Genomic DNA, 26389 nt, shown 5'->3' with positions numbered 1-26389 from the left:
TTAACTTGATTATTCATCAGGGAAATATAAATTAAAACCACATTGTGATACCACAACACATTCACCGGAAGAGCAAAAATTGACAAGATCGACAATGCTAAATTTTGACAATGCTGTGGGATAATTGGAACTTTTCTTTATTGTTCAACCATTTTGAAAAATATTCTGACAGTTTCTTATACAGTTCAACATACACTTGCTATATGACAAATTTACTCTTAACTGTCTACCAAAGAGAAGTGAAAATCTGTGACCGTACGAAGACTTGTATGTGAATGTCCTTGATGGCTGTATTCACAGTAGACTCAAACTAGAAAGAACCCAAATGTCCATCATCTGGTGAATGCATACATAAATTATGGTATATTCAATCAATTATGGTATATTCAAATGATGGTATACTTCAAAATTATGATATATTAAAAAATTTCAATATTTGTAAACTTTATTTCCTCTCCTTGCTATATATATCATTCTGACAAAGACCTCCAGTGCCATGTTGAATAAAAGGGGCTTTTAGGATAGGTACCTTATATCAGATTAAATGAATTTTTCACTCCTAGTTCACTGAGGTATTTTTAAAAATTTATTAACAGATATTGAATTTTATCAAAGGCTTTTTCTATTGAAATGATTATATTGTTTTCCTTCTTTATTCAGTGAATGAGGTAGCTTGCGACAGTTGACTCCTGAATGTTAAGTCAACCTTGTGTTTCTAAGATATAACCTTGATCGTAATATGTTATCCTTTGTGTATATTGCTGGATTCCATTAGTTAATACTTTGTTCAGAATTTTTTTGCATCAGTGTTTGTGAATTAGCTTTGCCTGTTGTTCTCCTTTCTTATAATTTCCTTCTCCCATGTTGGTGTCAGTAGAGTGATCAGCTCATTCTGATGCTCTTGAGACTTCCTGGTCACAATACTGAAGGAACCCCCTCAGTCCCAGGCAGTCAAGGACACTTGGTCACTCGAGGTGTCAGTGTTATTCTGGCCTCATAAATGAGTTGGGAAATATTTCCTCTTTTCCAATTCTCTGAGTTGTTTTTTTTTTTTTAAAGATGGGGATAACTTCTTTCTTAAATGTTTGAAAAGATTTATTGGCCAAGTCATCTCGGCCTAGAATTTCCTTGGAAAGTTTTAAATTATGGATTTAATTTATTTAACGGATACAGGAGTATTCTTCTAGTGTTGGTTTCATTAAGTTGTTTTTCAAGGAATTTGATAGATTAATTCCTTAGATAAAATGTTATCTAAGTGGTCAAATTTCCTGGCATAGCAGGCCAGGTTTTTAAAAATTTCTTTCAATTTTGTCGCATAATTTTCTGTGTAGAGGTCTTGCAGTATTTATTAGATTATTCTTATGTATTGGATCATTTTTGATGCCACTGTAAATTATCTTTTTATTTATTTTTAAATGGTTTTTATTTATTTTTGAGAAAGACAGAGCATGAGTGGGGGAGGGGAGAGAGGGAGACACAGAATCTGAAGCAGGCTCCAGGCTCCAAGCCGTCAGCACAGAGCCCGACACGGGACTCGAACCCACGAGCTGTGAGATCATGACCTGGGCCAAAGTTGGACGCTCAACCGACTGAGCCACCCAGGTGCCCCTAAATTATCTTTTCAAAATTTCATGTTCATACTCTTTCTTGCTGGTAAATCAAAATATTATTGTTTTCACATTATTTTACATTGAACTTATATGTAATTTTATGTCTGGCTTGACTTCCTTATTCTCATATTCTTTCGAATTTTAAAAATATTATATGTACAAAAATAGTTGTCTATGAATAATTATATTTTTATTTCTTTCTTACCAGTACATATTCTTCACTTTTAAATTTTCTTCTCTTTTTTCTTTTCTTCTTTTTTTCTCCTCATTTACCTCCTTTTCTCCTCCTCCTCCTCCTCATTCTCTTTCTTCTTCTTCCTCTTTCTTTTCCTTTTCTTTTTCTTCTTTTATTGAACTGGAATGAACTCCAAATGTTGAATAGATACAGTATATATCAATACTGTGCATCTCCCTGCATTCCCCCATTTCGGAGGAAAAGTTTTCAATACTGCACTTGTAAGTTTTTAATTATGTTTTAAAATATCTTTTTGCTTTGAGGAATCCAAAAGATAAAACAATTTCACAATTAAATGAATTTAATATCTTAAATTTAAAAGTCTCAAAGTAGACAAAACTTGGTATCCAGAAGAAAAAAAAAGCAGATTTTGGGTCTGGAATATAGCCTCTACTCAGACATATTTTTCTTTTCTTAATAGTAAACCACTTTTTGAGCAACTGTGCTTACAACATATTAAAATATAAATTTCTCTGGAAAAAATCTTATTTGTGTAAGCCAAGAAATGCCCTCTCAAGCCCAATCCCCTTTTCTTACCTTGAAAATTTACCTTCCAAGACCAACAGTGAAGCGACAAAAGCTTCTTGATTGACAATTTTTCCTGTGCCTTACCCTCAAAGCCACCCTTCTCTCACTAACAGCATCAAGGTGGAGAGTGAGACCATGCCGGGACCCCAAGCTGGGTGCAGATGGTTACAAAAGCTACACAGCTCGTAGAGGACCCTCAGGGTAGGGTGTCCCTTCTCATACCTCCACACCAAACCCAGCAAAACACAGCCTCGGTGAATGTCAGATGCCAGCCCTGGAGATGCTGATTTCTATTTCCTCTAAATTTGATTTTGAATTTGATGGGATTGATTTACAGGTGAACTTTCTGAGAGGCTGCTATGTGGTCATAGAAGTTCAGCAACCATCATGGGTCATCTCCCTGTTATACCTCGGCAAACAGACTTCATCTGAAACACATGCCAAGATGTCAACATGTTAATATATGAATGATTGCTCATGATTGCTTTTGGTTTTCCACGTGTCTACTCAGTATTATTCCACGACCTAGTTTGTGATCAGCTCATCTGTGTTTGTGGAGCCCCATCACCCACCCATCGTTGTGCCGGGCATCACGAGAGTACATTCTAGACTCTGTCCTCCAAGAGCTTTGTTCCATGGAGGCACCATCTACAGCAACCCAGGTGAAAACAAAGAAAGAATTAAGTTCTAAGTCTTCCGTCCCTGTCTTTGAGGGCAAATGTTGGTTTAAGGGCTAGAGACAGTAGTTACAAAGATGTAAAGGACGTATGGGTGAGCTTGAAGGATTCCTGGCCTTAAATCAAAAAACATTGAGAGGTGTGGGCAGGAAAACGAGACTGAATGAAACCACAATTGGCTGAATATATTTCTTTGGCTTCATTGCCAGTGGCAAATCCTGCCACCGATACCTTTAAAACCAATCCCAAATCCAGCCTTTGCACCACCAGCATCCTGGTCCAAGTCACCGCCATGGTGACCCAGGTTTCCAGTAGCATCCTCCTGGCTTTCTGTGAATCCACCTCTGACTCTATACCTCTTGCACATGCGTAGAACCCGACTTTGCCCTGCTCAGCTCTTTGGTGGTTTTCCATCTCAAAGAGTCCTTCCAGTGTCCCAGGCCTTCCACGATCTGCCAATCTCCAAGCACATAGTTTTCTTGGGGTTCTTCAAACATCCCCAGCTCATCTCTCCTGGCCTTTGGAGTTGACGGTCCCGTGCTTGGAACCATCTTAGCTCACAAGACTGACCTTGTCCCACCACAGAGGTCTTGACTAAAATACCACTTCTTCCTAGAAGCCTTCCTCCACCACCCTGCCTGATCACTCCCTAAGCCTCTCCCAGCCTCATCTTGTTCTAGCATTTGTCATCACCTGAGACCACAGGTGAGTGCTTTGTCCCCTCTGCCATCTGCTCTGAGTTTAGATGCCAGGCTCATGGCAGATGGCCCCTAAATATTAGGTGAATAAATGAATGCTCGATTCACACCCAGCTCCACTCCACTAGACTTCCAATGGGGCTCAGTCTTCTGCCCACGGCGGCAGGGCTATGTTCTCTCCTGATAAAACATCTTAAAGCTGCATTGTGTTCAGAAACCCCTTGGGACTTAGAGGCCCCCACAGAAGAGAGTGCCAAGTGTCTCTATAGAGTGCTGACTGTGTGAGAACACCCCCAGGTTCCCTCTCTTTTGTCTGTGGAGCGGCTGTGAGTCTAAACTCAGACTCAGTCACAGGGAGGAATAGAAACCCCCACCAAAGCGTTTTGCCTGCCCCTCTTGGCGCACTTGCTTAGCACGGGGCAGGACCTATCTGTTATTTTATAAAAGGAGTGTCTGTGTTCAGAAGACTCTCTTATGTGAAGTTTCTGAAAAGGTTTGCTTACCTTACTTACTAATTAAAGGCAAGTCACATTTTTCCCCTCCCTGGTCTCCGCAGTCATACCACCAATGGCTATTTGATAGCCACAGCCATATTGGGTTACACAGATGCCCGCGATAATGCCATTCGCTGTGACGATTGAGTCGACAAGGCTGGGTGACTTGGTGGAAGGAAGTATTTCCCGATTGGACTACCCTGTTGGCAGCCTGCTTACCATCACGCTTGCTTTTATAATGAAAAAGGAAAATATTTCTGCTTTGAATGATGGCGGCTCCAGAAATGGTGAGTAAAGTGGGTGGGGGGGGGCTGGGGAAGTGAGTCTCTTCTGAAAGGGGATTTCTCAACATTTTTCAGTGTTCTGAAACCGACCGCCAATGGCCTGTCTGGGAAGGGACTTCTGTGCCCAGGTTCAAGGTTTCAGAAACCATTTTACCATTTGTTCTTATTCTGGTCATAAAATTAAGCTGTGTAATTTGCCACATGCTGATAGTAGGAAGCAAGTAACAGCAAGAATCAAAGGCAAAAATGCTGGATGTGAATTTATTAGTTTTCTAAGGTACCCTTCAAAGCCACTCTTGAGATGGAAATGAAACCAATCCTTTTAGCACATAACTCCTGCTTAGATTTTCCTAAGACCACAAAGACAAAGTGTGCGTTCAATGGCTTCGTAGCTTCTTTTCAAATCTCAAACATTGCCACCAACCGAACAGAAAGATGTAAGTGTCTATGCTTATATGCCCGTAGGAACCTCTTTGGAGGAAGCAGGTTCCCAGAGAACTCATGCCTGACTGATGCCTGGGAGGGCGAGTTGGGATTTCCTTGGGAACATTCCGCCATTTTCTTGCTCACTCCGCCCCTCTTAGAGTTGCAGGAATGACTTCCAGAGGCTTTTGACCTCTCTGGCTTTGTGATAGGTGCAATTCTCTTGGAGGAAACAGAGCCCCAGTGTGGCTCTGGTGCAAGCCAGCGGTCCCCAGCCACTCCTCCCTTTGCTGTGTGGGAGACGGGGCATCCAGAAGGCATGGATATTTTCATCCTTAACTAGGTCATGTCCGCGTGAGCCCGGGAAGGGCTGTGTTTACAGGAAACTACAAATACGGTGGGTGAGCATCCCCTCCCTGGTGCCATCTACATTTTTGGGGCACGGACATTATGTGAGTATAAAAAACTTGTCATGTTTACGATAGGTGTCCCACAGGTGCTGGCAAAGGGATGAGTTTACATGGGACAAAGAATGCAGACAAGAGAAGGAAAGTGCTTTGAAAGTGATTTATCTTCTGAAAAATAATGGTGCAGTAATTTCTAAATCGTGAAAAGGCATATCTCTAAAGATGGCTAGTGAATTGGTTTTAAGATTGGTAGACTACACAAGGGGAAAGTCATTATTTTAGCGGAAGTAAGTTCATAGTTTTTCACTAACCCTGGAAGTTTCTCTGTTACCTGCTGTGGCTTGGAAAAAAATGCATTCTCACTGGACAAATGGTTTGATTAATCGGTATTGAATGTGCTTTATGTGGATTGTTAGATTTCAGAGATTTAACTTGTCAAAGATGCGTTGATGCTAAAACTATAAACAGGGAAACAAATGCTTTTTGTTCTTCCCGGTGAAGGAGGTGGAGGTCGATGTGGAGCCAAGTCTCAGAGGTCCTGAAATAGTCACCATGGGGGAAAATGACCCACCCGCGGCTGAGGCCCCCTTCTCCTTCAGATCGCTTTTTGGACTTGACGATTTGAAAATAAGTCCTGTAGCACCAGGTAGGTGGAACCAGGTGTGATTTCTGGGGAAGCGTCCCCAGAATGTCCCTCTGGGCACACACCCCACCAGGATTTCTCACACCCACAACCTGGATGCTTGCATTTCCTTGGGTTTACCGAACCCTGGAGAGGGGGGCATTAGAGAGGGCATCACCTCGTCCAGCCCCTTACCAACTCCCAGAGAGAGAAGTTTGCATTCTCTGGATGGAGGTTTTCAGAAATTGAGACTCCAGTTGCCCCTGGGAGTTAGGAGTCAAGTCCTGCCGGGAAATCTCTGAGCCCCTCCCCCCCCGAAAGTCCTAAGAACTAGGACTCACCAGCTCTTCCAAGAAATTTAAAATAAGCTGGGCATTGCTGAAGGTATTCGATGCCCAGATTAAAATCCAACTGTAGGAGACAGGAGCCGCTCTGAGCAACAAGGAAGGAAAGCTGGTTTTGTAAAGAGGTCACAAACACAGGACTTGTCACGGTGAGCCGTAGCTCTCTGGTCCTGGGTGCTCTCAGGAGTGCTGACCTCTGGGACCGGAAAGGGGGTCACCTGGGGGCTCTGGCTGAGGTTCCAGAAAACACGGGGTGGGGGCTGCCCTAATGATTCTTTTTAAACGCTCTGGACAGTTGTGGTTGGTGGGGGGTGGTGGAGAAGACTTGAGGTAGGACAGGTTTTAAAATACAGCTCAAAAAGTTGGCAAAAATATACGTTTAAAAAATACCCTATCACCTGACCCCCAGGATATATTATGTTTGTCTTCATTCTCTTCCTGTCCTTGCTGATAAGTACACATTCACACACAGTGTGGGTCCAGATGGGTGTTTTTCCATGTGTGCCTTGGTTTTTATAAATGCTTTGCGTTCATAACATCACAACATCCCATCAAGTAATGCGTAATTTACATGGTTTTTAAAAATCATAATTTGACATACAATTGTTTCTAATATTTTTATAGAACGAATAATATGAGCAGGAATAACACCATACACAGTCACCTCTGCTAACTTTTGATGACTTCTTCATGATTAATTCCTAGTGGTAGGAATTTAGTAGTGCTTTTTTTAAAAAAAATGAGCAATGTATTGTTCTTTATAGAAATTTAGAAAACACAGTTAATCAAAAATACTTTTTTACTTTTTATTAAAATTTTTTTAATGTTTATTTATTTTTGACAGAGAGAGAGAGAGAGAGAGAGAGCATGAGTTGGGGAGGGGCAGAGAGAGAGGGAGACCCAGAATTCGAAGCAGGCTCCAGGCTCCGAGCTGTCAGCACAGGGACCAACACAGGGCTTGAACCCACAAACCGTGAGATCATGACCTGAGCCGAAGTCGGACGCTCAACGGACTGAGCCACACAGGCGCCCCCAAAAAGATTTTTTTAATTGCCCACAATTTTACCATTATTCAGAGATAACCTTATTTGTGCTTTAGTATTGTATTTCTTGCCTTTTTCTGTCCAGCATATCAGCATTTTCCTTTGGAAGTGACATATACGATTTTGAAGGTCCCCCCCCCCAAACCAAACAATATTATGTTATTCTTTCCATGGCATTAAATAATTAAAAATTTTTTTTAGGTGTCGGCAAGCTATGGCCCATGGACCAAATCTGGCCCACTACTTGTTTTTATAAATAAAGTTTTATCAGAACACAGACACATACATTTATTCACTATTGTCTATGGCTGCCTTCATACCATAGTAGAGTTGAGTAGTTGCAACAGACACTATATGCCACCCAAAGTTTAAAATATTTACTGTCTGGCCCTTTACAGAAGAGGTTTGCCAACCCCCTTTCCCTATCATGTAACTAACTCTACACATCTGTTCTGTCACCAGTTCTTTCTGACGGACATTCAGGCTGTTTCCCGTGCATCGGTATTATACATGCTACCTCTTTAAGGGTCCGAGTCAGTAGAAATTTGTGTGCATCAATGATGACCTCTTAAGATAAAGTCCCGGAAGTGGTTTTACTATGTCAAAACCTCCATCCATTTCTTAAGCCTTTCGGTTCATATTTCCAATTCGAACTCTCAGAAGTTAGTTTCCACAGCGTATACTCCTATCGATTGTAAGTGGGGGTCCATTTCTTTTCACTTTGGATGACAGTGGGGATGTAATCATGATGATAATAATAATAATAATAATAATAATGATAAATGTTGTGAGGTTGATATGTCGTTACATTTAATTTGCAGTTTCCCAGATTCCCAGAGAAGGTGGAAGGTTTTTTTCGTGCTTTTTGATCATCTGCATTTCTTCTTTGGAGAGGTGCTATGCACTTTTGTTTTTTATTCCAAGCATGCCCTCAAAGACAGAACGAGGAGAGGGAGCAGGGCCACAGTACTGCCCACAGGGCACCATGGCCGAGGCACTACCAAGGGGCAAATGTGAATGGATACCAAACGTTCTAAATGAACAGCGATCTTTGAATCTACCATTTGGACTGGTTTCCTAAATCCAACTCTTAGACACAGAGAGACTGGAATGATAAGAGGTCATTCTTGGGGTTCCTCCTGGTTTTTAAAGTGTAAATGGAGAGTGGGCTCTCAGTAAGGGGGACTCAGTGATGTGGTGTAGGCTTCCGAAGGCGCGAAGGGATTGGGGGGAAGAGTCTGCTCTACTAACTCAAGACCGCAGATTGGTCGCCCTGAAAGGAATTGATCTCCTCTGCGGAGATAAGACAACCTCCATTATCATGATGTCATTCATCCATTCAGTTTCCTGACACAGTTGACCCTTGAACAGCACAGGGGCGGGTTAGGTTGCTGACTCCCCTTCACAGTCAAAAATCCACATATAACTTTTGACTCCCCCAAGACTTAACTACCGATAGCCTACGGTTGACCAGAAGCCTTGCCAATCACATCAACACTCACTTAACAAGTGTTTTGATTGCTGTGCGTATTATATACTGTTCTTACAATAAAGTAAGCTCGAGAAGAGAAGGCGTGATTAGGAAAATCATAAGGAAGAGAAAATACATTGACCGGACCGTCCTATAAAAACTCCACGCGCAGTTCAAACCCACGTTGTTCAAGGGTCAGCTGTATGGACAGCCGTATTGACCAAGGACCGCTGCCCGCCAAGTGTCGGTCTAGGCTCTGAGAGTGCAGCTGCCTGACTGCTCATTGCGGCCAAAACAAAGACCTTGCCCTCTGCCCCCACCCCCTTGCTCTGTATCCTTTGGGCCATGAAGTGTGTGGCCTTTCTTCTTCCCGTTCCTTCTCTTACTCTCCTCTCCCTCTCCTCCTTTCTTTCCCACCTCTTCCTCCCCATTTTTGTCTGGTAACCTTCGGGGTTCCTTGGCTTGTAGATTCACCACCCCAATCTCTGCCTGGGTCTTCACATGGGGTCGTGCCTGTGCGTCTTCACACCATGCACCATGTCCCCCTTGTAAAGGACACCAGTCAGATTAGATTAGACCCACACAATGACTTTATTTTAATTTGTAAACACTTTTTTAAGTTTATTTATTTATTTTGAGAGAGACAGAGACAGCGTGAGCAGGGGAGGGGGGGGAGAGAGAGAGAGAGAGAGAGAGAGAGAGAGAGAACCCCAGCAGGCTCCGCACTGTCAGCACAGAGCCCGATGCAGGGCTTGAACCCATCAAACCATGGGATCATGACCTGAGCCGAAACTGAGAGCTGGATGCTAAACTGACTGAGCCACCCAGGTGCCCCAAGTTCTTTTTAATTTGATGGTCTGTAAAAACTCCATCTCCAAATAAGACGATATTTGGGGTTCAACTTCAACATAATCGGGGATGGGGGGGTTACACAATTCAGCTGTAACACCGCCCCCCCAACCCAGGATGGACACAACAGGGCCAAGGGCGGAGAGTGTGGGGCTGAGCCCCGGGACAAAGCGTCCCCAGGTAGGTGGCCACTTGCTTTGGGCCGGAACATTCTCTGCTCCGGGGGAAGGGGGAATAGATAGCTAAATTTTAAGTTTTGTTTTATGGATATCCGCCGCTCTGTGGCTTCCTGTTCTTGCCCCGCCTTTCGATTTTCAGATGCGGACGCTGTCGCGGCACAGATACTGTCCCTCTTGCCGTTGAAGTTCTTTCCAATCATCGTCATCGGGATCATTGCACTGATATTAGCACTGGCCATTGGTCTGGGCAGTGAGTACGATTCATTATTTAGTAGGCTCTCAGATGCCTATTCAGGCATTTAAACTTTCATGAGCCCCCCCATTCCCCCTGCCCCCAGCTCATGCCACTCAGCCTTAATTACTGGAGGCAAACGTCTTTGGGGTTTGCTGACTTTGAGTTTTATTTGCCTGCACGAGTGTAAAGCCAGCCTGGGGCCCAGGAGGGGCTGCTGGCCACACTCGGGGCTTTGTCACCAAGGAAGCTGCCCAGTTGGAAGTGTCCCAAAGCAGCTGATGAAATAGAATCCTGCGGGCAGGAGGGGGTGCGTGGCCGGGAGGAGAAGACAAGGAGGCCATTCATGCCGGGCCGGGCATACCTGCTATTTTTAAAAGAAGGTTCATGTGGCTTTTGAGAAAGTGAGTCATTTGGATGGGCTCTGATAGGGAACAGTATCTCATTTCCTCTTTCAAATGACCGGCCCACCTGCTCGGCTGGGTGGTCCATGGTCCCTTCTCTTCTTGCCCGGAGTCGGAGACAACAGGTGGCAGATTGGGGGCTGCGTGGCCCTCACTCGGAGCTCCTTGCTCAGCAGGCTCAGCCAGTCGGCCCACAGCCAGGCCCTTTCTCTCTTGACCTTGAACCCCCGCATTGTGGCTCCAGGCCACATAGTGAGACAGCGGCCCCACCCTCTGGAATTTGGCACAGAAACCGGGCTGAGGGAAACAGGCTGCAATTTCAGTGCAGGTTTCATTATTGATGGTTTCATTATTGATGGCTCAAGGCCACGTGGCCAGTGGATGGTTGTTAGTGTTGAGCACCCAAGAAGCCCTTCCTTGCCACACCTGTCTTCTCCTTTCCTCAGTCCACTTCGATTGTTCCGGAAAGTACAGGTGTCGCTCGTCTTTCAAGTGTATTGAACTGACAGCTCGATGTGACGGGGTCTCGGACTGCAGGGATGGGGAGGACGAGTACCGCTGCGGTAAGGCCGCGCTCTTCCCCGCGGAAGCACCACCCAGCCTTGACCTTCCCCATCCCTGAAGTGGGTCCAGGTCCACACCGCTGTCAGGTCTCAGCCTTAGCTGGGATCCGGCTGGCACTCATCCCCAGGGGTGGCCGGGTTGGGACAAGGCAGGGGCTGTCATCCGGGGCCGAGATTCGCCTGGGGAGGCCACAGAAGTCAGAAGAGAGCTGGGGGTCCGGGCCCGCCCACCAGGGGGGACGTGCCCCCGGCGGGGAGGGGCCGGCCAAAGGCAGCGTAGGAGGGACCTGGGTGGGCGGCAGAGGAGCCTCCGCCCGCGGGCTCAGGCCTCCGGGCCGCTAAGGGACCGCTCTGCCCGCGCCGTCCAGTCCGCGTGAGCGGCCGGAACGCGGTGCTGCAGGTCTTCACGGCTGCCGCCTGGAGGACCGTGTGCTCTGACGACTGGAGGGGTCACCACGCTAACGTCGCCTGTGCCCAGCTGGGGTTTCCAAGGTAACGTGAAGAGCATCGCCAGCTGCCGGGTAAAGCGTTGGATGGCGGGGACGGGGGAGGGAGGAAGCTCCCTTTGGGCGGGTGGCTCGTCGGGCTGCGTCCCCACGGCAGCCGTCGGTGCTGGACGGCGTCCTCACGTCACAGGTGCGCGCACCGAGGCCCCTCACACTCCGTGCCGTGATCACCGTGCACCGCACACAGGCACGCACACAAGCGCACATGCACGCACACCCACGTACATGCACACGCATGCGCTCACACATACACACATTCACATGCACACAGGCACACACACGCACACCATTCACATGCACACACATGCCACGCACATACATACATGTGCACACACACACGCATACATACACACACCTCACACAGGCGCACACACCCCTCCCCACACACATGCACACACACCACACACATGCACACACATGCACACATACATACACTGCACACAGACATACACACTCCACCCACATGTGCACACACATCACACACATACACATGCACACACATGCACACACACATGCATGTGCGCACACACACACACCTCACACAGGCACACACGCCTCCCCACACACATACACACCACACACATGCACACACATACACACATACATACACTGCACACAGGCATACACACTCCACACCACGTGCACACACATCACACACATGCACATACATACCACACATGTGCACACACACTACACACATATACACATACATACACATGCACACAGGCACACACACGCACACAATTCACATGCACACACACGCACACATACATACATGCGCACACACACATACGCATACATACACATACCTCACACAGGCACACACCCCTCCCCACACACATGCACACACATACGCACACTACACACCCATATGCACACACATACACACATACATACACTGCACACTCCACACACATGTGCACACACATCACACACATACACACACACCTCACACAGGCACACACCCCTCCCCACACACATGCACACACACCACACACAGCATACACGTACACTCAGCACACACCCCACATACACATACATACACACATGCACGCTCACAGCACATGCACATACACCACACATTCCACACACCACACACCAACATGCACACGCATCATATCACACATACACCACATCAGGCACATCACACACACACGAAGTCACATACGCTCACATATACTCACACAGCACACTACACCACACACATGTATACACTCAGACAACACGCAGCCTCATGCACACACACATATACACTCACACACGCACACGCACACACACACTCACACCGCTGCCCCCACCATCAGCGCAAAGGGCTGAAAGCCTCCACCGGCATTTCTGTTCCCTACAGAGGCCCTTTCTCGGACTCACGGCGGGGCGGGTGCGCATCCCTTCCCAGCTCCCCTGCTTCCCCCTCCTGGAGCACCACCCCTTGCCCTGAACCGTACAGCCTCCCTCTGCTGTGAAGAAGGACCCAGAGACCCCTTCTCTTGAACCCCTGTCCGCCCGGCCAGGGCGAGAGAGTCCTGCCCACCCCAGCATGCGCCCCTCAGGGGACGTGCGGCCAAGGCCACGTTCCCTGGCTACCCCTCAACGTGGCCCGTTCCCTTCACTACGAACCTGTCCTTCCCTCCCTATCTGGTGCTTCAATTCCAAGATGTACCTCTGTTCCCTTTCTGTTTTCTCTCCCTACTTCCCTCCGAAAGCCCTTCTTTGCCCTTCTCTGCTCGGCTGTGTCCCGTGTCAACTGTCTGTGATGACAGAAGTAGGGGGGGCTGTTGAGCCGGATCACCTGGGTTCGAACCCCCGTGTCCTCCGCCCAGTTCCCTGACTCGGGCCTCGAAAATCTGGAGAACAGTAGTGGCCGCTCTCAAGGGTCGTGTGAGACTCCAGCGGCCTCGGAGCGCGTAGGAGCGAGCCTGGCTCCCAGTGTGGTGGGGAAATGACACGGCCCAGCGTGAGACGTGTGGCATTCTGACCGGAGCGCTGGCTTTGAAGCCGAGAGAATTCACGCGTGGGGTCTGCGTTCCCGATGTGCTTGCAGCTACGTGAGTTCAGACGCCCTCAGGGTCGACTTAGTGGAAGAGCGGCTGCAGGGGGACTTCGCTTCCATCAATCACCTGCTGCCGGATGACAAAGTGACGGCTCTCCACCACTCGGTGTACATGAGGTAGGCGGCCAGGAGGCGCTGCTGTCTGCACGGGGCCGAGTCGCCTGCTGGCTTCGTCCAGCTGCGCGGCCCCACGAGGACCCAAGGGACGGGCGAGCGTTTCTCTGGATGCGAGGTGGGGGCTTGGCCACCGCGGCTAGACTGGGTGGACGCACCGGCTGGGTTGGAATACCCACCCGGAACCGGGCGAAGATGGCCCGGCAGGGGGAGGGGGTGGTGAGGGCTACGGGGCCCTCTCTTCATAGGCGCCGGGTGTGCGTGCGGGACAGGACGGAGGGACAAGGAAACTAGAAAGAAAGAGAGTAAGACCCAGACGCGTGTCATCTGTCTGTAAAGTACTTAACGCTCCCCGTTTCTCTTCTGTGTTTCCCCAAGCACTTTGTGGGGGAAGGTAAAATGAGATGCCCTTAAATGACAGGTACCCACGGCCCAGTCCCCGCCTAGTCCCCTGCCCCCACGGTCAGGCATCTCTATACGCTCTTCCGGGCACGTAGGACCCAATCCCAGGAGCGTGTTCTGTGCTCTGGGAAACACCAGCTGGTCAGCCTGTCATTTCATAATTCACAGTCCCCTCCCCCCGGGGCCCACGTGCGATTCGTGGGGACAGCGCATCCCTTGTGTCCTAAAACCTCAGTCTGGTGACTCTCCCTTTTTCTTGCATGGTTGCATGAGCGAACTGGGGCTCGAAAGGCAGGGAAGGTCACGAAGGGACGCGGCTGGAGGTGTCCCGGCTCCCACCCATGCCAGGGCGAGCACGTGTCATTCCTGCAGCAATCACGGCTGTGTTCTGGGGAGGGGGGGATCCGGGCTGCAAGGACTCTGTGCCAGGAGAGGCTGCCACGCGGTCCAAAGGGCCCTTGGTGTCCTCCCGGGGCCGGCGAAGAACACTGGGGTAAAATCCACCTGCACGTGACCCCAGTGCGCGTTTGTATAATACGGGTCCTCGGTATCTCCTGTCACCAGCTACACGAAGCTTAGAAATGCCCCGTGCCCTGTCGCTTGCACAATCCTTCACGGTAGCCGAGTGTTTTGGGGTGAATGTGTGACCTCACACTCGTGTCGTAGACTAACATCGCAGTCTGTATTCCAGAGCAGGGGAATAGAATTCCTTTTTCTTTTACCCCAAGATTAAGTCTACAGAAGCGCCCGTTTCACAGGCCTCTGGGTATTCACCGTAAACCTACTCTTTTCCTCCTCAGGGAGGAATGTGCCTCGGGCCACGTGGTTGCCTTGAAGTGCATGGGTAAGAGTTCTCCAACCACAGAGGTCGCTCACAGACTCCTGTCACCCCTGCCCTGCTCCGGCTGCCCGGGGTCCCCTCTCCTGGGTGCCAGGTGGGAACACTTGGGCCCCACCTGACAGGAGGAGGAGGCCAGTGCTGGCCCCTGTCACCCGATGGGAGCGGGGTGGTAGACAGCCCAGAGCATCTTCTCAGCAGCCGACGGACCGTGGTCCACGAAGCCCTGTCTCTCCGTGGTGGCTCCGGGAGCCTGACTGACTAACTGCCGCTTTCTCCTCCCCACCCCCTTCCCGCCTCGAGGAAAAGCCTGCACTGGCCATTCAGTGCCCCAGGCTCCTTGCTTCTGGCCCCGGGGAGGGTTTGCCCTGCGGGGTGGGGTCTGGAGAAGTCAGCCCGTGCACGCTGCCCCGCATTACTGAGGGGAGCGCTGCAGAAGCCGGGCTCCCGTGCCCCCCCGGTGAGCCGTGGTCATACCGGGGTCACGGGCGCCACGTGGAGGGGTTCTTCCCACTGCACCCCCACATCTCCGGGATCTGCTCCCTCCTCTCCCCTCCCGGCTCTCTTTCTCAGCTGTGAGCTCTGGGAGGGCACAGGATGCCGGGGAGAGGGGGGGGTTCTGTGGCTGTGACACAGTCTCCCCAGAAAGTTCTGTGGGATCCACCCCGAACCCTGTTCTGTCTCTGCAGCCTGCGGTCTGAGAATGGGCTACAGCTCACGCATCGTGGGTGGAAACGTGTCCTCGCTCGCGCAGTGGCCGTGGCAGGCCAGCCTCCAGTTCCAGGGCTACCACTTGTGTGGGGGCTCTGTCATCACGCCCGTGTGGGTGGTCACCGCTGCCCACTGTGTCCACGAGTGAGTGTGCCCCTGGCCTCCCGGGCGCGCGCGTCCACGAGTGAGCGTGCCCCTGGCCTCATTGCCCGCAGATCTCCGTCCAGACTGGGTAGATTTCAGGGCTCAGCAGCAGGTCCGGAAAAAGCAGGCAAACAGACCAGATAGTCACAAAGTAACGTCCAGCCGAGGGACCCCCCCCCAAAACCGTGGACCCACCACCACTGTCGCCGCTGGCTGTGACTGGGGACTCTGAGCTCATTCTGAGGATTTCAGGCCTGCAGCTCGTACAGAGAAGGTAGAAGGCGTCAGAAGGAAGCTCTGGTGCAGGGAGAAACCCGCCAGCCTCCCTGTGGCACTTACAGTGACATGTGGCGGCCAAGAGGGTGGGAGGCAGGGCGGGCTGGCAGGGGGATTAGCTCGGGGGAAAAGCCACACAGAGAGTCCCCAAACACTGGCTAATTCTCCGATGGCCTGTTTTGTTTTGTTTTCTGCCTCGCTCTGTTTCTCTCTGACAGAGAATGGGCCCTGACACACCCCTCACAGCCTCAAAGGTCCAGAAGTCCCAGAGGTGCGGGCACCGAGGCCTGCCTGGGAAACTCCTGGGGCACACTTGCACTTGTGCGGGGCACGGGGGCGTGGTCAGAGGCCAAGCGCGAGCTCGGGAGGTGCAGGGGGAGCCTCTGTCCCTGCCGCCCGCCTGGCACAGGGTCTCCGGACGTTTGAGGTCTGTGGGTTAGAGTATTTGGGGGTTTCTCGCTCCCCCTCTCTGACTTCTCATTGCAGCCTGTACATCCCCAAGTCGTGGACCATCCAAGTGGGCCTGGTTTCCCTGCTCGACAGTCCGGCCCCTTCCCACCTGGTGGAAAAGATCATCTACCATAGCAAGTACAAGCCCAAGAGGCTGGGCAATGACATTGCCCTCATGAAGCTGGCCGGGCCGCTCACCTTCAACGGTACGTCCGGGTCTGTCTGTTTTTCGGTTCCTCTTGTGCGTCCCAAGATTGTCTGTGATCGTCCGTTGAAGCATTTGTATGGCAGCCGCTTTGAAATCTTGCGGGATAATCCCGCTGGTTGGTTGATTCGTTTTGCTGCTGGCCTCAGTTTATTATCTTTTCTCACTGGAGTTGTGACTTTCCCGGTTCTTGGTACAATGAGTCACCTTCAGTAGCATCCCGGACGCTGGGCTGTTGCGTTAGGAGACGCTGGGTCCCTAGCCATCTTCGGTTTTAGCAGGTGGTGACCCTGTTCAGGCTCACTGTGCGTGACGTTCCTATTTGTGGGCTGTGCTTCTGATGGTGTTGGATTTTAGAGACTATACGGCTCTACTTTGGTCAGCTCGGTTTGTCTGGTTCCACTGGGGCTCCCGCTGGTGCCACTTTTCTTCCTGCTGGTGGTACCTGGAGATGAAAGGGACTTCCCCAGGCCAGGCCACCTGGTGCCTCCAGGTGGCGGAAGGGGGTCTCTGGCCCGTGGGGACAAAGCGCTGTTCCCTGTCCTGGAGCTGCTTGTGGTGAGGTCCCCTGCCGGGGCCACTCCTCTGCCCGGTGTCTCAGTCGTGAACCTCCCAGGTCAGCCCGCGGTTGTAGCGTGATCGTCCCTGCCGCCATTTCTTAACTAGCCGGAAGATACTGGCACCTGCAGCTCCCAGAGGGACTCAGAAACATTCTCTCCCACCCAGAGGCTGAGCTCAGCAGGCCACGTTTCTCCATGGGGGACAGCAAGTCCTGACCTCCGGCAGTTTCCAGAATACCAGAAAAGCCACCCAGGATAGAACTCTCAAACACTTTGCAGAGGCAAAGGAAGGATTAGGAGCCCACTGCTAAGTCAATCAAAGCCCCCTTCTCCCTCCCCGGCAGCTTGGGGCGCGGGCGGAGGTACAGTCAATGGGGCCCCTTATGCAGCGGGATCCCGGCACAAGGTCAGTGGCAGGTTTGACCTGGAAGAATCAGCAGCGTGTTCACAAGCCCAACTCGGGGCTCGAACTCATGAACTGTGGGATCACGACCTGAGCCCGAATCGTCCAACTGACGGAGCCCCCCCACCCCCGGCACCCCCGCACCTGTACCTTGATAAAAGTTAACGAGCGCCCTTATGATTTCTCTGCCTTCCCATCACCGTCCCGTGCAGAAAAACTTGGAGCGTGTCAGAATGTATTCACCTGACAGCCTCACGCAGCCATGGCCCTGCCTCTGGCGGAGGGCTTATGTGACACGGCCGGCAGGGACAGGCAAGCTTTTTGCCTCCAGATGTGTCGGGAGGGCGGGAATACTAATGGAGGGATGTTTCCTAAGGCGACGTACCCATGGTCCAGACCAGGAGCGGGCAAGCCGGGGCCCCGGGACCGAATCTGACCCTCTGCCTGTTTTTGCAAACGGAGTTTCCGTGGAACACGACCAGGTGCATTTGTGGCTGCTTTCACGCCCCTGTGGCAGATAGGAGCAGTTATGACAGAGACCACGGGGCCACAAAGCCTCAGGTATTTACTATGTGGCCCTTCACAGAAAGTATGCCAGCCCCTGGTCCAGACTCACTCACGGTGCCACGGTTTAGGGGTGTTTAAAGGTTTACGGCTCTGGCCGGGGGAAGTCCCTGCTCTGAGCCGGTAGCTTTCAACACGACCCAGGGCTTGACCTTCCTTTGGGAGCCGGTTTGAGCCCCTCGGAGAGGCAGACGCCGGAGAGATGAACTGTTTCCCTGGACTAGTGTTTCAGTCAAGTTCAAGGCTGTTGTTTCTGCTTCAGTCGAGTTCAAGGTTGTTGTTTCCCCTTGGAACAGAGATGATCCAGCCAGTCTGTCTGCCCAACTCCGAGGAACAGTTCCCTGATGGCAAAATGTGCTGGACGTCAGGATGGGGGGCCACGGAGGATGGAGGTCAGTCATCTGAAGTCGAGATTCTAAGTCCAGGGAGCCCAGAGCCGCGAGGCCGGGGTGGACGCCCACGGCCACATGCTCCTCCCGTGTCCCAGCGCGGTGTCCCCCCCGCCGTGTACCCCCCCCAGCGCAGCCCCCCCAGAGGCTCACAAATCCCAGGCAAGGGGTGCGGGTCGACCACTGGACACACGATCTCCGCAGAGCGCTTGTGGGTCAGAGTCATGGTTCCGTTTGTCTCGGGATGTGAAATTGCAGACTTTGTCAGGAGAGGAACAAATCGGAAAGGGGAACCGTGGCCGCCCCTTGTCAGGGAGACGTTTACCAAATGACCAGGGAGGGTCTCCTTCCTCCTCCTCCCCATCCTGCTAACTGAGCACACAAGGACCCCCTAGAGAACCCCTCCCGAGGTCTGTTCAGAAGACAGACGTTCGTAACTGGTGAGGACTTTGGAAGATGTGTTATTTCTCTCAAGCAGAGAAAGCAGACAAACGGAACCCTACCACTCTAATCCTAACAGAAGTAGTCATCTTAATAAGAACCGTGCACGCAGTTGGAACCCGCCCCATCCGTCCTCGGGGGGCACACGTGTGCTCGCCACCCGTGGAGTTTTTCCGCCAATTGCTTTCTCCCTGGTAGGAAGAGCGTGGGTTTCTTGGGGCTGTTGCAGCAAAGGTCCATAAACAGGGGATCTTTAACAGCAGAGGCTCATTGTCTCTCGGCTCTGGAAGTCTGAGATCAAAGTGTCCCGGGGCCGGTTCCTTCCGGAGGCTCTGGGGGCGAAGAACCTGTCCCCAGCCCCTCCTCCGGCTTCTGATGACTCCAGCCATCCTTGGCTTCCCATGACTTGTAGACACATCCCTCCAGTCTCTGTCCCAGCCTCACGTGCTCCCTTACCCCATGTCGCAGATCTCTCCCCTTTCTCTGTAAGTCTTTGGCTTAAAGCGCCCCCCTAAATCCAGGGCGATCTCATTTTGAGATTCTTACCTTAACTACATCTGCAAAGACCCTACTCCAAATAAGGGCACCTTCTAGGGTTGCGGGTGAGCGTGTTTTTTGGGGGGTGGGTGCAGCTCACCCCAACACAGAAAGGTCAGGATTTCCCTCTCGAGGCTTTTTAGTTGAGTCCGCTCCCTCCCGAATGTCCAAGGCACCCCGGGGCGTACCCAGATCTTCCGCGTGCAGGGTCCCACCCGTGTGGCTGGCTGCTTCCTCTCGCCCATACTAGAAGCTTCTTCCGCACGCACGCTGAGCTCCGTTTCACCACGTACCAGGTGCCGAGCCGGATGTCTCCGTGAGACACCGTCTGCTTCTCACAGCGGCCCCTCGGCGGGGAATTCTTTCTGTGGTCGTCTTGAGGGCCAGGAGACTGGGGCTGAGGGGGCGCCGAGCACCTTGCCTGGGCTCCCACGGCCAGGTGGCGGGAGGCCTGCCGCGTTCACGCTCCCCCCGCAGCTCTGTTCATGTCGTCCTTCGTGACTTGACGTGGCAGATTATATTCTGACTTTGCTGGATCCTATGGGGCGAGTGGGGAGAGGAACCGTTCTCAGTCCAACCTGCGGCCAGTGGTCCCCACACGAGTGGCTGTGTGGGTGGATCGGGGAAGCCCGTGCAGAAAACAGGGTATAATTCACACTCAGAGAAACTCAGCGTGTGGGTTGGAGGAGCACGCGCCCCACACCACCCGCTGATGCGTGCCAGAGACGTGGGAATAGAGGTGTGTCCCTTGTTTTAAGCCTGTAAAGCGTAAGGATAACTGCTTTACAAACGGGTTGAGTTACAGGGTCCGTGGTGGGGCTAATCCAGATGCACCATTTCCCTTTGCTGCAGCAGCAAGCCCAAACTTAGTGGCTTTAGACCCCGTGTTATCTGACAGGTCGAGAGGTCGGGAGTCCCAGATCCGTCTCCGTGGGCCGGAATCAGTGCGTCGGAAGGGCTGGTCCCTCCTGGAGGCTCTGAAGGAGAGTGCGTTTTCTGGCCTTTTCCAGGATCCGGGACCGCCTGCACTTTCTGGCTCGTGGCCCCTCCTCCACCCTCCCAGCCGCTGGCAGAGCCCCGTCCAGTGTCCCTCCTGTCTGACCTCTGCTCCACACCATCGTGTCTTCCTCTCTGACCCTTTTACGGACGCTCATGGTGACACTTAGAGGTCCCCCCAGGCCACCCAGGATCACGCCCCCACCTCAAGGCCCTTTTGCCATGGAGGGTGACACGAACACAGGCCCCCGGGGTGGGGACGCCGGCGTCTTTGGGAGGACACTTTTCTGCTGACCGCACCCGGGTTCTGCCCACAAACTGTGTGTGTGACCTTCATGGGCCTCAGTTTCCCTTCTGCAGCCCAGACAGCTCTGAGGACTGAACGGGCTGGTGTGGGTCGAGCGCTCGGCCCGAGGGGGCCCTGGGGAGGTCCATGCCGGCTACTGCCGTCCCCCCTCCTCCTGATGCGCGTCGACGGGGCCGCAGGGCCCACGCATCAGGGAGCTTGCCACAGCCGTGAGCCATCCGTCCACCTCCAGGAGCCGCCTCCTCTGCCCCCGGAGCGTGGTGGCCTGCCCCTCACCCGTCCCGGTGCGTGCCCTCTGAATTCTTGCTCTGCCACAGGCGATGCGTCCCCGGTCCTCAACCACGCAGCCGTGCCTTTACTCTCCAACAAGATCTGCAACCACAGAGATGTGTACGGAGGCATCATCTCCCCCTCCATGCTCTGCGCCGGCTACCTGAAGGGCGGTGTGGACAGCTGCCAGGTGGGGGCCCTTGGTCACCTCCGGGGGCCACAGCCGCGGGTGAGGCTCTGGAACGGTGACCCGGCCTGTGGGACAGGCCACCGCCAGCACTTCCCCGTGACTGAAAAGCAAATATACAGGGCGTGGGGAAGAAGTTTGCTCAAGATATCCCTCCCTTTCCTGGCTGCCGGCCCAGTGTACCCACCGCTCCCACTCTGGCTGGGTGCTGGCAGTGGGAGGGGTCTCCAGGGCGCTCCTCGCCCCAGCCCTGGCTCTCAGGGTCTGGGGGGGTGGGGGGCGGGGGTGGCAGGTGGGAACCCTGGATCTGAGCCTCACCCGTGAGGTGAGACTCCATCACTGCCTGAGCCCAGCCCCCGCCAGGCAGACCCTCCCTCTGAGCTGCCTTGACCTTCACGGTTCGGCACGTCCAGAATCTGGCGGGGAGACAGCGGGAGGAGACCGTCCTCGGGGGACCCGGGACCCCAGTGCTGGGAGTGCCACCATCCCCTCTTGGAGGCTGGGGGAGTAACGTGGAGCCATCGTGGAACCGAGTTTGAGCTACAAAGGGGGGGATCGTGGTGCTGAGACAAGGGACACGCACGGCAGTACCTCTCTCCTCGCCACGTAGGGAGACAGCGGGGGACCGCTGGTGTGTCAGGAGAGGAGGGTGTGGAAGTTGGTGGGAGCGACAAGCTTTGGCATCGGCTGTGCCGACGTGAACAAGCCCGGCGTCTACACGCGCGTCACCTCCTTCCTGGACTGGATCCACGAGCAGTTGGAGGTGGGTGCAGCTCACGCTGGCCCCATCACTGGCCTCTGGCATCTCCTCTTCTGCGGCCCCAGCGCTGCTGTGCGAGCCAGGGAGCGATCACTGGGTGGTCTGTTCAGCAAGCGGTGTTCCGTGGCCCCTGGCTGGTGGACAGGAGCATGGCTAGTCCCATAGGCAAGGCTCCGTGAGGGGTGGGGACACACAGGGCGGCCGAGGCAGAAACGAGACGGACAACTTGCTCCACCAAGTGGGGAAAGGGGGACGGGTGGCCGAGGATGAGCCCCTGGGGATGGGGATGAATCCCGTGGGCACGTGTGCGTGGAGTGGAGTGTGGACCAGGTGCAGACAGGAGGCGAGGGTGTGAATCTGCAGCGCCCCAGGGCCCCACTGAAGAGTTTGGACCTTGCGGAGAGCCAGGGGTGGGTGGGCTGGAGAGTCTCTGACCTCGGGGCGGAGGTGGGGGCGTCCCCGGACAGCTTTGCGCTTTGGGGCAGCCTCCCTGGAGGAGGAGGGGAACAGGTCGGTGAGGCCGGCTCGGCAGGAGAAGGGAGCACCGCAGGCGGACAGGAGGGAGGAGCAGGAGGGAGGCGTCGGGCCCGGCCACACGGGGGCGTCCGCACAGCCTTCTGCCTTGTGAGCGCTCAGCATGTATTTGCAGACTTGACCTCCAACTCCGAGCCGCACCACTCACGCCTTAGAATAGCTTCAAAGAACTTGAGATCTTCCTTTTGCTTTTAAAACGGAGGCCAAATTTACATGACATAAAATTAACCGTTTTCAAGTGGACAGTCCAGTGGTATCTGGGCTCTTCAGTGTTGTAAAGCCTGCACCTTGATTGCAGGGTCGGGAATGCCTTCGCTCCCTGAACTGAACCTCATGCGTGGTCACCATCCCTCCCCTCCCCTCCCCTCCCCTCCCCTCCCCTCCCCTCCCCTTCCCCAGTCTCTAGCAAGCACTAATCTGCTTCCTTCCCTAGATCAAAGAGCTTTTAATTTTTGTTTTAAGTTTATTTATTTTTGACGGGGAGGGGGTGGAATGTGAGCTGGGGAGGGGCAGAGAGAGAGGGAGACACAGAATCCCAAGCAGCTCCAGGCTCCGAGCTGTCAGCACAGAGCCCCGCGCCGGGCTCCATCCATCGTGAGATCATGACCTGAGCCGAAACCAAGCGTCGGATGCTCACCCGATGGAGCCCCCATCAGCCAGCAGACCGGCCCGGTGCCCACTGCTGGGACATGTCACACTCTTAAGTGCAGAATCCAGCCCCCAACCATCAACCTCTTTGGAAGCAAGAGAAACGGATTTCTGTTTGCAAGAGCGGTCCCCTGGCCGCAGTGGCCTCGATGGCCGGTGACGGGACCCCAGGGTGCAGAGGGCCGTGTGGGTGTGGAGGGGTGGAGGGCGGGGAAGGGGCAGTCGCCCACAGAGCCACGGAGGTGCTCCCACCACGCAGCTGCACTCGGGGACAGACGGTCCATGTGACGGAGCTAGTAATCATGGAAGGTCAAGGTCGAAACGGGGGCAGGTCCAGGAAGTCCACTCCCCGTCTTCAAGCCGGGGAGGAGGGCTGGCTCCTGGGAGAACAAGATTCCCGAGTCTGGGAGCCTTCTCACCGGGGTGCCAGGTGATGTCTCGCCCCGGTTCCCTCAGTGCCATTTTGGGTGGCAGGTCCTAGGACCATCCCCATATTACAGTGAGGGGACCTGGGTAAGGCCCCCGGAGCTAGTGACAGCAGAGTGGGACTCCAGTCCCCGTGCATGCTGCTGGGATCTCCACCGTGGGGGTACGTGGGACTCCCCCCAGCTGTTTGTGCACGTTGACGATCCCCAGGCCCCTTCTTCAGAGGATCTGATCTGGCAATTTTGATGCATGGGGTCTTAGGGGAAGACACTTTGGGAAACGCTGGTGCGGGCCACGTAAGGGAAGTTTTCCAGAGGGTCTGCATCTTTGGCTGTTTCTTTGAACATGGCGCCCAGGCCTTCCGAGAGCCCACCCAGGACTGCCCATTGGCTCATCTTCTCTTTTATCCACTATGTTCTGTGCTGGGGGCGTAAAACGTAACTGTTCTGGCTCAAAGCAGGACGGCCAGGGCCGGGGGAGTCACGGGAAACTGAGGAGAGGACTCAGTCAGGGACGGACGACGCGGGGGCGCGTGCGGGTAGGAGAGCTGTCCCATGCGCGCCTGGGACCGCCTAGCAGGGGCCAACCTTGTCCCCATTGATGCTGGGGACCCACCCACACTTCATCTCGGCGCTGGAGGCCGGCCTGACGGGCTAAAGAAGGTAACAGCTATGTTTTCATTCCTAGAGGGACCTGAAAACCTGAAGAGAGGGCAACGGGCCGCCACCTTGAGTTCCCGCCTCGATGGAGACACCCCGTCCTTCCGCGGGTCCCCGGGTGGAAACTCGCGGCCTGAGCCAGCGCCTCGGGCACTCTTCCTTCTGGAGCTGCCGCGGAGCCCCGAGAAGGAGCATCTTTCTGCCCCGGCACCCCCAGAACAGCTCCTAGCCCCTCTTCGAGCCACTGGGGTGTCGGGCTAAAATGGCCCTGAAGCTCCTTTGTGGCGTGCCCCTCACTGAGCTCAGAAGCAGGAACGCCTTCGTGGTGCTACCTTGCCCCCCTCGTCCATTTGGTTTTCTCTGCCCTGGGGCATTCACCATGACTGACGAGACAGGCAGATCTCACCACAGGCCACACCGGTGCCCAGTGGGGACACGCCAGCCGGGAGCCACAAGGGGGTGTCGTGATAAATGTCCCTGTCTGCACGTTTTTTATCCCTAGGCGCCGGAACCAAATCAGGTCTTTCTACTTCCAAGATCCCTTTTTGCCTGTGAGAACTTAACCCACAAGTGATTCCTTGTTAGGTTTCTTTCTAGTCTCTCTTTGTAGTATTTGGTGCTTGGTGTAGTATTTGTCCTTTACTTCCAAGGGACGTGTGCTCTCTTAACGCACCCGTCAATCAGAGCTCGTCTGAATGAATACCGACCACTCGTGTAAATCTGAATCATAATTTTAACTGGGGAGCCTTGATCACTTTGATCTCCTCTAGATACGTCGTGGGTTTTGCATTCTTCTGGCGGAACAGGTTTCCCGGCAGATGAGAATTCTATCCAGAGACTCGGAAGCAGAGGGTGATGAGAGGTCACTGGAATAAGACAGGACCGCCTAACCCCGCGTGGGGGGTGCCGAAGGCACAGCGGGCAGTCAGGTGTCATCAAGAGGCCGAAGGCTTCCCTGCGTCTCTGCCTGGTTACCCACGCACCTTCTGTCAGCCCCAGGCGCACGCATCACAGGAAGGGGTACTTGTAGGCCATTTCTGTCTGGAGGTATTTCATCACCGATGAAGGCGTCAGACGTGAATCTATTGCTTTGCCGTGAGGCATCGGTAGGAAAGATGGTGAGTTTCAGAGAGCAGGCAGGTGCCTGGGGAGGCAGAGGCCGCGGGGAGCCTCCCGGCACGTCCGAGACCCCGGGGGTGGGGGGGCTGCTCAGGGAGAGAGGGAGAGCCCCGGCAGACTGGCCGCGTAGCAATCCCATCTGTGCCCCACCAGCCCTGCCTCACTACACAGATCTCCACGTGTCAGAAAGGGACAAGAGCGTTTTTATTTTAAGGGGTGTTGCCCAGGCCTCTCTGAAGGTGGAGGTACAGTAGCTCCTGCGTGGGGCGTCCGCGTTGTGAAGGCAGGAGGGATGCTGTACGTGACCTCAGCTGGGAGCCCTTGACCGTGGGGCCAGCGCATTTGAATGGCCAGACACTGTGACTCCATCCCTCCTTAATTACTATTGAATTGTGTTGGGAAATATTTGCTGTCTCACAATCTTTCAGAAGGTCTTGAGTAATGCCAACGGCAGGCAATTAATCAGGGTGGCCCATGTGCCTGGCACTGCTCTACCTACCGCATTTCCTGTGTGCTCTCTTTTATCGTCGCAACGACCCTACGAGACAGGAATTATCGTTGGTCCCGTTCCGTAGATAAGGAAACTGAGGTGCGAGAGGAGTGAGTTTCCCAAGCCCACGTGTGGGGCCAGGGGGGCCTTGGGGGTTTCCACTAGGCACGTGGTACCAGCACGAATTAAAGCAACGAACTCACCGCAAAGCCACGCTCGGTGGCATCTGGGTCTAAAGAGACTTTGCTCCACCGGCTTCAACCCATCCGGGACGTATCAGCCATTCAACGTCACGGTCAACTGCTTCCTCCTCTAGAAACGTCTGGTCTCAGTGGAGGCC

General features: G+C 53.2%; 1 protein-coding gene across 1 annotated transcript; it reads left to right on the top strand.

Annotated features, from left to right (window-relative positions):
• Window positions 1–5893: 5893 nt before the first annotated feature.
• TMPRSS3 (transmembrane serine protease 3) lies at window positions 5894–24521 on the top strand. The gene is made up of 12 exons (XM_047100155.1): window positions 5894–6002; window positions 10004–10114; window positions 10947–11063; window positions 11432–11555; window positions 13611–13736; window positions 14936–14979; window positions 15663–15828; window positions 16591–16760; window positions 18583–18678; window positions 21274–21416; window positions 22024–22176; window positions 24469–24521. The coding sequence occupies exons 1-12, from the start codon at window positions 5909–5911 to the stop codon at window positions 24484–24486; spliced, it is 1362 nt and encodes a 453-aa protein (XP_046956111.1). The 5' UTR covers window positions 5894–5908; the 3' UTR covers window positions 24487–24521.
• The last annotated feature ends 1868 nt before the right edge of the window (window positions 24522–26389 follow it).

Source organism: Lynx rufus, unplaced genomic scaffold (genome assembly GCF_022079265.1).
Source record: "Lynx rufus isolate CCGP_SWC_20201006 ecotype Redwood Valley unplaced genomic scaffold, mLynRuf1.p SCAF_5, whole genome shotgun sequence".
Lineage (NCBI taxonomy): Eukaryota > Metazoa > Chordata > Mammalia > Carnivora > Felidae > Lynx > Lynx rufus.
This window is presented reverse-complemented; position numbering and strand designations above follow the sequence as displayed.

What these genes read in the sequence shown, in the direction of transcription:
- TMPRSS3 (XM_047100155.1), top strand. Translation starts at nt 5,909, where the DNA reads ATGGGGGAAAATGACCCACCCGCGGCTGAGGCCCCCTTCTCCTTCAGA. An exon ending in AATAAGTCCTGTAGCACCAG is followed by an intron (nt 6,003 to 10,003) that starts GTAGGTGGAACC and finishes TTCGATTTTCAG; the next exon opens with ATGCGGACGCTGTCGCGGCA. An exon ending in CACCACTCGGTGTACATGAG is followed by an intron (nt 13,737 to 14,935) that starts GTAGGCGGCCAG and finishes TTTCCTCCTCAG; the next exon opens with GGAGGAATGTGCCTCGGGCC.